The sequence below is a fragment of the Terrapene carolina genome, unplaced genomic scaffold (assembly GCF_002925995.2).
Source record: "Terrapene carolina triunguis isolate 2854851 unplaced genomic scaffold, T_m_triunguis-2.0 Scaffold613, whole genome shotgun sequence".
Taxonomy (NCBI): Eukaryota; Metazoa; Chordata; order Testudines; family Emydidae; genus Terrapene; species Terrapene triunguis.
Genome location: NW_020664964.1, coordinates 334,855 through 346,902, shown reverse-complemented (window position 1 = coordinate 346,902; position 12,048 = coordinate 334,855). Strand labels below are relative to the sequence as shown.

Sequence of the window (12,048 nt, the reverse complement as noted above, 5' to 3'; positions counted from 1 at the left end):
CTACCTTAAAGATGTGCACTATGGAAGCCTTTGGTGTTTTCCCCCCCCTTTTTTGTTTGCTATATGATAATGAATAAACACTCTGATCCTTGGCTCACCTAAGACTTTGATTGAATCTTACATCCCACTCATTTCAAGCCTTTTCCATACAAACTGGTCTAACCTGAGTTTATTTTAGGATTGAAGACTGGATCCTTTGAAGGCATCTCATATTTGTGAAAACAGCACAAATGTTTTGATCATACTTCGAGGATGATGGATGTAGCATAAAGAACAGACAGACAGGTTCAAAGTCTCTCCTGCAGAGCTGATGTCCAAAAGTAAGCCTTATTTTATATAACCAGGAAGTAGGAAGGATACTGAATTGAGAATACAGTGCTGATAGCTAGGATTTATAGTCCAGGTCTGACATTTATATGCTGATATGGACTGACAAGTGATGCTTCTGTAAGAAATATATGTGCATATAATGTAGGGAAACCTGGTTTATTCTTTTCTACTTATTGGAAGCGAGCCAGATCCTGGAGTAAATTCAGTTTGTAGATTTCATTTCTGAAAGTTGGTAAAGTTTAAACTGCTTGAAAAGCAGCCTCTCAATTAGCGATTTTGTCTCATTACCCAGACTGAGGTCTGAGGGCAAGCCTGAACAACTGTTCAGCAAATCCCTTCGACTGAAGGTTCAGACACTGAAAACTAGTGTCTTCTTGACCACTGTGGAAAAATAATTAATGTTGATCATACTTTATTTTTTGTATCATTCTCTAGGACAGGTAAAGTCAGGAAGACATAGCCAACACTTTCATAGCACCACTGCCACAGCTTCCACTTCTTTGAGGTAGAACATATCTTGGAATTCTTCTGACTAACACAGATACCAGGAGGACACCAAACTTCTCTGAAGACTTAGATATGAGAATAAATCATCCACTCAATCTAGTCATTGCTGACTAGCTCAAGCTCACCATTCAAAGTTGTGTGCCTTTTACTGAACGTTGCACATCAGTAAGACTCTTCTCTACAGAACAAGAGGATGGATTCTTTGTGAAGACTGGTGCTTCTCATCTTTTCTTGTCTGTTGACATAAGTCAGGATTATAGCCAGGAAACTCATGTGAACATGTGTCTATGTAGAGGGTCTACACTGAACACATACATTCTTAGGAGCTTGCGTCTTCATGGATACTGAGTGCTGAGTATGTAGGCTACTAACAGAATCTTTTTGTACCTTTTGTTCAAAGATGCACTCTTCTCTGCCACAATCCTCTCTACCGACCACTCTCTACTCTAATACTATATAATACGTGTAGTGTTGTTTTTAAAGTTGCCATTGTTAATTTCAAGTTTTATATAACAATTACTAAAAATGGAAATTTTGAAAAACGCACATGATATACATCAGGAGACATCACTAAATCAGGAGAGTTTCAGATACTTGTGCTATCCCAGAATGATATGTTTTGTACTGTCTGAAGCAAACAGTTGTCAAGAGTTTTTTTTTTTTTTTTTTAAACCCTCACCTTTTTCCTATGGTAAATGCTCCTTCACAGGCAGAGGTTTCCTTTAAAATGACTTGGATTTTTTATCTTCCCTAGAGTCACTTAAATTAAAATCACAAGTATGTCACACTTCAGTACTGCAAGTTTAGACACAGAGGTCTTTAAATCACAATCAAAAGACTCAAAAAAGCAGAAGGAAACAACGTTTTCTTAATGGAAGAGCCACAAATAGTGTATAACTTGGGATAACTGCAAGAATGGACTGTAATAGAATTACAGTAGAAACTCATTCATTTCCAATCAAAACTGGGAGACCTACCACAGTTTACAAAATCTGTGAATTAAGCAAAACAAATTAAAAATATTCTAGGATGCTCTAAGATTTATTTTATTCCTTTATTTAAAAAAGCATCATTATAGTATATAAGATATTAGACCATATACTAATACATGTGACAAAAGTAATGACGTCTTAGTGGTGTGTCTGCTATTAAGTCTTAAAATCTGGCGTTTTGTCCCACTTCAAAATTTGCAAATCTTCCTTTGTGATTAGCAAGGCACTAGCTATACAAGTCTGACATCCCTGTTAACTTGTAGGTAAAGTTATGTATTTCTTCCACGTTCACACACACTTTGTGGAGAAGAGGACCACAAAAACTGTTTAGGAGTAGGATATATGCAGAGAGTCAGACCTAGTCTACACTACGGGGTTAGGTCGAAGTTAGCCGCGTTAGGTCAATTTAAAAAATGAATGCGGCCACACAACCAACCCATTCCGTCGACCTAAAGAGCTCTTAAAATCGACTGCTGTACTCCTCCCCGGCGAGGGGAGTAGCACTAAGATTGACTTTGCTGGGTCGAATTTGGGGTAGTGTGGACGCAAATCAACGGTATTGGCCTCCAAGAGCTATCCCAGAGTGCTCCATTGTGACCGCTCTGGACAGCACTTTGAACTCTGATGCAGTAGCCAGGTACACGGGAAAAGCCCCGGGAACTTTTGAATTTCATTTCCTGTTTGGTCAGTGTGACGAACTCAGCAGCACAGGTGACCATGCAGTCCCCCCAGAATCGTAGAGTGTAGAATGTTTCTACGCTCCCCCATCATCTCCATTCCTGAGGTTATCGCAGATTAGAAGGCAGGGAAAAAAACGCACTTGCGATGACATGTTTTCCCAGCTCATGCAGTCCTCCCGCACTTATAGGGCGCACTTAATGCACGGAGGCATTCAGTGGCAGAGCCAGGAAAGAATTAAGTGAGCACGAAGAGCGGGAGCAGGACGCAATGCTGAGGCTAATGGGGGAGCAAACGGACATGATGAAGCGTCTGTTGGAGCTGCAGGAAAGCCAACAAGAGCACAGACCCCCGCTGCATCCATTGTATAACCACCTACCCTCCTCCCCATGTTCCATAGCCTCCTCACCCAGATGCCCAAGACCACGGGGGGAGGCAGCTCCAGACACCCAGCCACTCCACTCCAGAGGATGGCCCAAGCAACAGAAAGTTGTCATTCAAACAGTTTGATTTTTACTGTGGCTACAATAAGCAATAAGGCCTTGCCCTTCCCTCCTCCCACAACCCTCCCGAGCTACCTTGTCTGTTATCTCAATTTTTTTTTTAATTATAAAGAAAGAATGCATGGTTTCAAAACAATAGTTACTTTATTTCGAAGGGGGGAGGATGATTGGCTTACAGGGAATTAAAATCAACAAAGGGGGCGGGTTTGCATCAAGGAGAAACACACACAACTGTCACACCGAAGCCTGGCCAGTCATGAAACTGGTTTTCAAAGCCTCTCTGATGCGCAGTGTGCCTTGCTGTGCTCTTCTAATCGCCCTGGTGTCTGGCGCGAAATGATTGTCTGCCGTTGCTTTCACGGAGGGAGGGGCGACTGATGACATGTACCCAAAACCACCCGCGACAATGTTTTTGCCCCATCAGGCATTGGGAGCTTAACCCAGAATTCCAATGGGCGGCAGAGACTGCAGGCACTGTGGGATAGTTACCCACAGTGCACCGCTCCGTAAGTTGATGCTAGGTAGTGAGGACACACTCCACTGACTTAATGCGCTTAGTGTGGACATATGCAATTGACTGTATAAAATCAATTTCTAAAAATGACTTCTATAAAATCGACCAAATTTCGTAGTGTAGACATTCCCTCAGAAGCTCTCAAGCTTTGATCCATAGAACAGTGTGATCAGACAGACTGCTATATAAGTCTAACTTGTTCCCAGCTGCTAAACCACTTAAAAAAAAAAGCTAAAAATACATTACTTTCTTATTATTACTTTCCATACAAGAAACGACAGTAGTGGCTATAGGCTTGCTAAATAATCATGAATGGGAAGCAAGATGGTGTATGTGTAATTGTGAGTGGAATAGGAGTTGTTCACAAGACACTATTAAAGAGTGGTACACACAATGACAAAGAAGTTAGATTTTCCTTTGAACGTAAGTAGATACTCTTGTGATAGTTCCGAACAATTTAAGACTATAGATATCCTTTGACCCAGATGCCTCCTCACCAAGCGTGGAAAGGTCCTCAGGTGAAATTTACATATGGAAATACTTAATTACAGTTTCAAGGCAGGTAAGAATTAAACTGTTCCAGAACTGAAATATGGCTTTTATTAGGATACCAAAACCCATTTAAGCTCACAGCATATCACTGAAAAAAGTAGCATAAATTCATCTGAAGACAGATATGGCTACTTCAGTTTTTACTGCATCAACACAAATTAAAAACAATATAAAACTGTTTCCTATACCCATTTTCATCAGTGTCATTATCTGGTGGTCCTTACTTTCATGGTGTTAGAGATGCAAGCTGATTCACAAAGCATGATTTTTTTCTGTCATAATGCTAAAACTGTATTGAACAGATTTGCACAATAAGCAAAACCACCACAAAATGCAGCAAGTGCTAACAATAGCTGAAATATTGAAAAAGCAATTTAATCATTTAAAAATTACAATTTGATAGCACCTATGGAAGCTTTGAAGGGGAAGAAGAAAAATGTCATACTTACGATAAGCATTCATGGCTCTCTCTTTCTTTAAATATGAAGATGTAAGTCATCCCAAAATAAAATAAGAAAAAAATCATTAATGTGCTAGACCATTTAAAAGAAAAAAAATGTACTTTCTTAATGCAGCTTTTGCAGATAAATTACAATGAAGGCCAACTTTTCCATTTTTACATAGTAAAAAGTATACAGCCTTTATGATTTTCTGCAAAAGCTGGAAGTGCTGACAAAGAAGTGCTGATAACAATTGATACCAGAAGGTTAACGTAAAGACAACCCTGGTATTACTTGAAGGAAAGGGATCAATTCTTAAAGATGATTAAGGCTTGACAGACTGGTCTCAGGGATGCCACACAAAACCTTGATTTTTGCATGTTAGCAGCTCCTAGAATTTTAAGAGCTGTAGTTCCAAAAATCAACATTTTGGGCTAATTTGGCAAAATCCTCTGGCTAGCCAAAATTTCCTAAAGTTCTGATCATAACATGAAGAACAGGCAAAGCAGTTTTGATCAAATGAATCCATCACAAGTGGTTTTTTGGTAGCAGATGGAAGAAGAGGAATTGAAAATTCCACTTCAAGACACGGATAAGACTAAATATTGACCTATTGCTAGGTCTTTCCAGGTAATAAACACACAAAGAAACAAGTTATTATTGATATTCTAACTCACCAATTTGAGAAATGAAACAATTCAACGTATCTTTATGTCAACAGTGCAGTTGTTTGTTGAGAGCACTCCAAAAAGAGGAAGAGTTTGAATGGCACATCTGAAATATTCAGTGCCACAGAGCAGATGCTGCAAGTCATTTCGACAATTCAATAAGAGATTTTCTAATTGACACAAATAGAGTATTTGGTAAAGAAACCAAAATACTGCCACAAAAGAAAACAATGAGAGAGGCAGTACCACTGCAGACAATGCAGCTTAAGCTCAACAGCATTTTAAAAACTTAGAATCTGGGCTTTAAGAATAAGTCTCCCATCTAGCTATAGAGACACAGGAATTGTTACAGATAAGATCATATATCATTCTAGTGTGGTGTCTTGCGCCTGACAGTTGCTAGTACCTGAAGTTTCAGAGGAAGGTGGAAAATGCACGTTGCCAATTGTATGCTGCTGTTCATGGGGGAATTTCTTCTGGGTCATTTCTGGGCAGTCAGCTTATGCCCTTGATTGCGTTTTGATTATTGTTTTCATAAACATCAGGGAAGTGACTCCATAGTTGAGGTTGAGAGATCCATTCTATTTCTGACCCCTTTTAAAAAGCTGCATTGGGACTGAAAATTCTCATGCTAAAATCTCAGGCCACAGGTGAAATTTCTTACAGGACGCTGGAAATAAATTGCTCCAGCTGTTTTTGAGTTATAGGGCTCTGAGAAGTTAGTGTTTGATTTTTAACAAAGTATCTAACTTTGAGAAGCCATAACTCAAAAACTGCTGCTTTTTAGGGTTCAAACCTCCCATGCACTTTGTCCACCACAGTGCATAGGCTAGTTTTTACATTTTACAAATTCACTTACAAAACATTTTGTTTCATGCACATAAGTAGACAACTCATATCTCTTTATTTAAATCTTACTAAATATGCCCACTTTAAATGACCTCACAGCAAGATATCAGAAATCAATATGTGGAAATTCTTCAAATTCCAATTATTTAAGGTCTCCTCCATAATAACCTTGAGGTTTTCCATGAAAGTGAATCTTCCTTTAACAGAAATTTCTAAGCACCTTCAGAACATAAGAGTGTTGCTTGGAATAAAATGCAACAATAGCACCAGAATAGAAGTGTAAATTTCCCCAAGTTCATTTCAATGGGGGTAGTAAACTGAAGTCTAACAACTCTGGTATTTAAGTTACCAACTGTTTCATCACTATCAGTGTCACTGACAACATCTGATTAATATGCTTATCCAGTGTGCTTGGTTTCATTTGGAAGGCCATCCCAAAGGAAATGAAGTTGTGATTGCAAATATAAAATATGCAAACATGTTCTGAAGTTTGATAATTCTGCTCTTCACCAACAAGATTTCCTCCTCCTCCCTGCTCTATCTTTTCCACCACTGTGAGAACTGTCCTGACAGAGACAAGGAAGTTCTGGTTTGGTAGTGGCAGCAGAGTCTTGAACCCTAGAGGTTCTCTCTCTTTAGGAAGAGGGGAGACATTTGCATTTGGCTCCCCATTCTCTGGGCCAACTGGGGAGATGGAAGAAAGGAATTCCACAATCCCACTGAGACTCCTGGATGTATCAAGGTAGCTCGACATGTGCAATTTGTAACATGTACACAGAGGGGAGGAAACCACCTCTAGGGATGGAGTGAGTGTGGCCTCTTCATCTGTACTCCAGAGAGGGGTCCTAGAGCAGGGGGACACTATTTCTCTCACATAGTGCCACATCTAACACCAACTACCACTAGAGCAGGTGAAGAAATGGCAGACTACACTCTAGGACTCCATCCCCGGGGAAGCAGATAGGCAATAAAAGAGAACTGGTCCTTGCTCAGACATGATGCACTACATCTTCTGAACATATACATACTGCAGGTGAAGACCACCACTGCCTCCCCTTTCTATCTGGAGAAGACTCCCTCAAGGTCCTGACCCCTCTCCTTCAGCTGTCAGATGCTGCCATCAAGTACCCCCCTGTTTTCTAGGCTTGTTACAAAGGGAAGTGTTAGTAAACAGGTATAAATCATAGCATATTCTTGAACCAGGTTAGTATAATGGCTAAGATCACAATAATTCAATTATTCTCGAAAGCATAAGACTTAAATATAACCACGCATAAAGGCGGCTATAATCAAACCTCCTTTCTGAAAGTGTCACGCTACATAAAATCCATGTTTATACATTTACCCGTTTAGTCATTGCTTTTTCATTAATCCACACAACAGAAAGAAAACCAATGGTATGTATCTGTATGACGATTGTGAATGTATTCATTTTGGAAAACTTGCACAACCACCCTTGGCTTTTGGCCATCCCTATCACACATACAACATTTACACCAACATATGCCAGGCGAACCTGATCTCATGAACCACTAAAGCTAGATACAGCTACTTTGTCACCTTAGAAAGCCTGGAATCCCAGAGAACCTTGTTTTTAGCCCTGGCTATTAAGAAGATATCTTTCTTATCTTTTACCTCTTGTCTTAGTTCAGTGCCATTTAAAGGGTAAACTTCAAATATGGTTCTATTGAACCACTTGTTTGCAGGTTTCTGTACTGGACTTTTAAAATTTTGAAAAAAATAAAGTAATTTGAATGCTGTACCTGACTTAGAATGTTACAAGTAATAATGCAGAGATGAACTCTGCTTGATTATCCAAGACTGGTTCAAAACTGCAGGTCATGGACGTGATACAAAATAAAGGTACTTTTCACATGAAACCAAGTATTTCCTAATTTATTTATAATTGTCAATTCATATGAAAAACTAAGGCTTTTTAGTTTTTTAGAACTTGGAAACTTCTATGTTTAAACGAATGTACATACCAAGATACTAGAAAGTTAATTTTGTTTCAATAATCCAAGAACTGATTGCATCGAACATGATATTAACAGTAACTTCAAAACATGATTAACTAAACTTCTTCAATAAAAATAGAAAATATGACTATTATATAATGTGGACAAAGGCGAGGTGGAGTATGTTTTGTTGAACGCTTTGTTGGAGTTTATATTCAAACGCATCTCTGCTTCTAAAATGTGCAATTTAGCTGCTAATCTGTTTTTATTCCAAGTTCCACAATATGCCAGTCCAGACAGAAGATAAGAAAGGCTCCAAACAGCGGAGAGAGACAGAAAATAAAATTAGAATCCTTAGAACTTCACTCACTTATAAATGTGTAAGCTTAGTTGAACGTGCCAAGTTGTAAGCTTCCCAAACAATAGTGAAGTAGTTTCATGCAGTGGAGAGTCTGAATTTATTCTAACATTAGTTCTGGATTTAACAAAAAATTTTTAAGGGAGGTGGAGGGGTGATATAAAATTCCTGACTAACCTCACAAACAGGGTGGAATTTCCAAACTGCCATGAAGAACTTTTAAAAAAAGATGTAAATTAATATGTAAAAAATAGTTTAAAAAAAAAAAATCTATTCTCAACACCCTTTATACCAATAGTATAAGTAACAGTATGAGAAGTGGTCAGTTCAGAAACAGGCAGGGTAAGCACTAGAATGTGAGAGACTATCAGACCACAGAGGATGGCTAGCAAAGGCAATGTCCCCCAAGTGTACCATGTGAAAACTGCAGCAAAGCACAAAGCACACAGCTCTAAAAAGGGTGGGAAAGCATTTCTCTTTTGAAACAAAAGGCAACCATGCTCTTAAAGAGACTATGTGACAGCAGTCTTCCTTAAAGCACTCCATCACTCAATGGGTTATAGAACCCTTAAAGGCTTGTGAATCTCTAGACATATTGTTAAACAGATTCTTTCAGGTAGAGGGGCAATGCTCTCCTCCCAACTTGAGTGGAGGAGAGCTTCATTGATTTCAGAGGGACTGACACATAACAAGGGCAGGGAAACCATTTGAGACATAGATGTGAGACATCAGTTTATGAAAGTAATGAGTTATGACAACCACCTTATTTTTAGTTGAGCCTTCAGGAAGGGGTAGAGTCTGAATGACCCATCTGACCAAGCAAAGGGGAAATAAATAAACAAACACCCTATTGAGAAGGTAACTAGAAGGTTTCTCATCATTAAGAGTTCAAAGGGTGGGCCTCTGAAGGTATTAAGAGCTAGACTGAAGTCCAAAGTGACTGGAAGGAGGGGAGTACAACTGAGTTTTTGCTTCTGCTTATCCACAGTTTCAAAGTCTATCTCGAGGTGCATAAGGGTTCCAAATAAGTATGCTGAAGCTGCAGTGATCCAAAATTTAGGACTTTGGGCAACCCAGCCTAAAGTAACCCTAGGAATTGTTGCCTCTAAATGCACTCAGCTGCCTCTCTTTGCATCAGTCCCAACACTAATAAATTGCAGAAGAAGCCTTCTAAGTCCTTTCTCCCTCATTTGCAATACACTCAAGAGTCAGAATGACAAACATAGGAGTCCTCATGAAGTGGGAGCACTGGAACAATAGATTGTGTCTGAAAGGAAGGAACAACTTTGACGGTGAGAGTGAGATTGAGATTCAGACAAATTTGAGAGAGAGATTCAGCCACTCTAAGAGCTGTTCCTAGATCAGTCCAAGTTTACCATAATGGCCTTCTATTTTCTGCAGAGTCCTGTCAATCACTTGCAAAAAAGACATGCACTGATCAGGTTAAACTCCCATGAATGACTACAGTATTCACTAACAGTTCCCTTAATCAGGAGAAGATAGTTACTGACATGTATTTCTAGTATAACCGTTACCAATGAATCTATGTATCAAAGAATTTTTGCTTTACTACTGACTTCTGTAGTATCTGAACACTTCAGAAGTTAAAACAAAACAAAACCAAAAAAAACCTCTTCCATCTCCAACAGGAAGGAATAAATTGCCTGAATGGCATACACAGTTTAAAGTATCAGAGGGGTAGCCGTGTTAGTCTGAATCTGTAAAAAGCAACAGAGGGTCCTGTGGCACCTTTAAGACTAACAGGAATATTGGAGCATAAGCTTACTTCTGTTAGTCTTAAAGGTGCCACAGGACCCTCTGTTGCTTTTTACAGTTTAAAGTAGTTTTTTAAACTATGAAATAATTGTGGGAAAGCTAAGGCTAAGAAATGAGTTTTGTATTTAGTCCAATCTGTGGTAATTCTCTCCTCTTTCATCAAGTTTCACAATCTTGGTCCAGCTCTTGAGAAAGTTCTGTCTGTGTTCAGGGATCTTCCCCTAGTAAACGACACAATCACCATATGCATTTGTAAATACACATTTTCCAGATGGCAAAACAAAGATACATAGAGCTTAAATGATTTGACCCAGCGTCACAAAGGAAGATTGTGGCAGAAGTGAAAATAGAACCCAAGTCTTGTGGTTCAGTCACAAGAACATTCATCCTCTTCTCCTGATGTTGCACTGTCAGTTTGACTTTGCTTTGCTTTGTCCTTGGTTTCTATATTTTAAGTCAGAGAATATGCAAAACCGGCCTGGTCATGAGATATCAGAGTTCTCTCCACTAACCACAATCAACCATACACTGTAGCAGAAATAAGCCTCACCTCAAAAACCTTGCTTCTCTGATGACAGCTGCCCAATTGTGGAAGAGATGCATGGGGAAGGAGAGAAGGAGAAGAAGGAGAGACTGCTGCAGAATTTATGTCTAGAAGACATATGATAATTTCAGATCTTAAGAAAATGAAAGGGCCCAATGGAGCTTTGATAGCATTGGCAAGCAGCTAAGAAGCCAAAGCGATGTGACCACTCAAAACTACACCCGTGCAAATATGCCCTAATGAGCTGCTGTGACATTGTGCACTTGCAGGCATGTCCAAGTTAGACTGATGTCCCGTGCCTCAGAGTGGAAATCTGGGCCTTCAGAATAAGACCCCAAAATTTCAGTTCTTAAAGAACACTTATGCCACAATTGTGTAATTTTCCGCATGACTGAACCCTACCCACAGCTAGGTGCAAGTCATCCATTTCACATATTTAAGGTATAGACAAAAAAAAATCCCTTCATGAAAGGTGTCAAGACCAGCTGTCTCTGCCATATGAGCCCATTGCCAGGGTCCCTCTTCACCTAATATTTCATTTTACATTGTGTAATTTCAAATGGTGATGCACGATTGTCAATCTCAGCTTCTCAATTTACTCCTCCCGGCAGCTAAGATATCAACGAACATAGACCATTCTTCCACAGAAGCTGATGTACTGCATCAGTCTCTCCATGTTGTATCTTATGATATCTAGCTCTCTTCCCACTTACAAAGCTTTTTTCCGAAGTTAAAATTAATGCACAAAAATTTACAAAAGAGAAATCTAACAAAATTCAAAGGACACAAAAACCAACACTGAAATTTCACACAAAAAGGCTATGGGAGGGTAGGAAAGATCTGCGTCAACTTATGAACTCTATGTTGTACTAGGAACGAAGACAAGCCCGGACATCTCAAAGACAACCTATGACAGTGCATTCAAACAACTGCCCTCCCCTGGGTCCCGAAAAGGTGTTTGACACCTCATTGAAAGACTAACATCAAAAGCCATCAAAACTACAATTCGGAGCCGCCAAATTTGTCTCTAAACTGCACTGTTGGCCCACCCACTGAAACAATGGCTTTTCTACACAGGGGCCAGCAGGGAGACAAGCATGAAAGAGAGAGGACTTTGGCTGGAGCTTCTCACAGTTGGTACATAGTTCACAACAGACCACTATTTAGGGACAGGTTTCTGCTCTGTGGAGGGGGTCCAACCATCACCACACAGAAGAAATGGGAGGTGGGGGTCTATGGCCAGCCTGAAATGCTGACAAGCCTCAGACTTGCAGGAGAGGTGAGATCAGAGATGGGGAGGGTGTGTCTCATGACTTTTGGTTCTTTTCAAAGACCTCTGTTGAAAAAACTCGAGTGTGTTCAAATTTAAAGTTTCTATG

General features: G+C 39.6%; 1 protein-coding gene across 1 annotated transcript in view; it reads right to left on the bottom strand.

Annotated features, from left to right (window-relative positions):
- LOC112107758 overlaps positions 1-12,048 on the bottom strand; it is a 57,544-nt gene that overhangs the window by 30,020 nt on the left and 15,476 nt on the right. Inside the window, exon 5 of the mRNA XM_029913365.1 lies at positions 4,526-4,550. Coding sequence (XP_029769225.1) covers positions 4,526-4,550 — 25 coding nt within the window. The remainder of the gene's footprint in view (positions 1-4,525; positions 4,551-12,048) is intronic.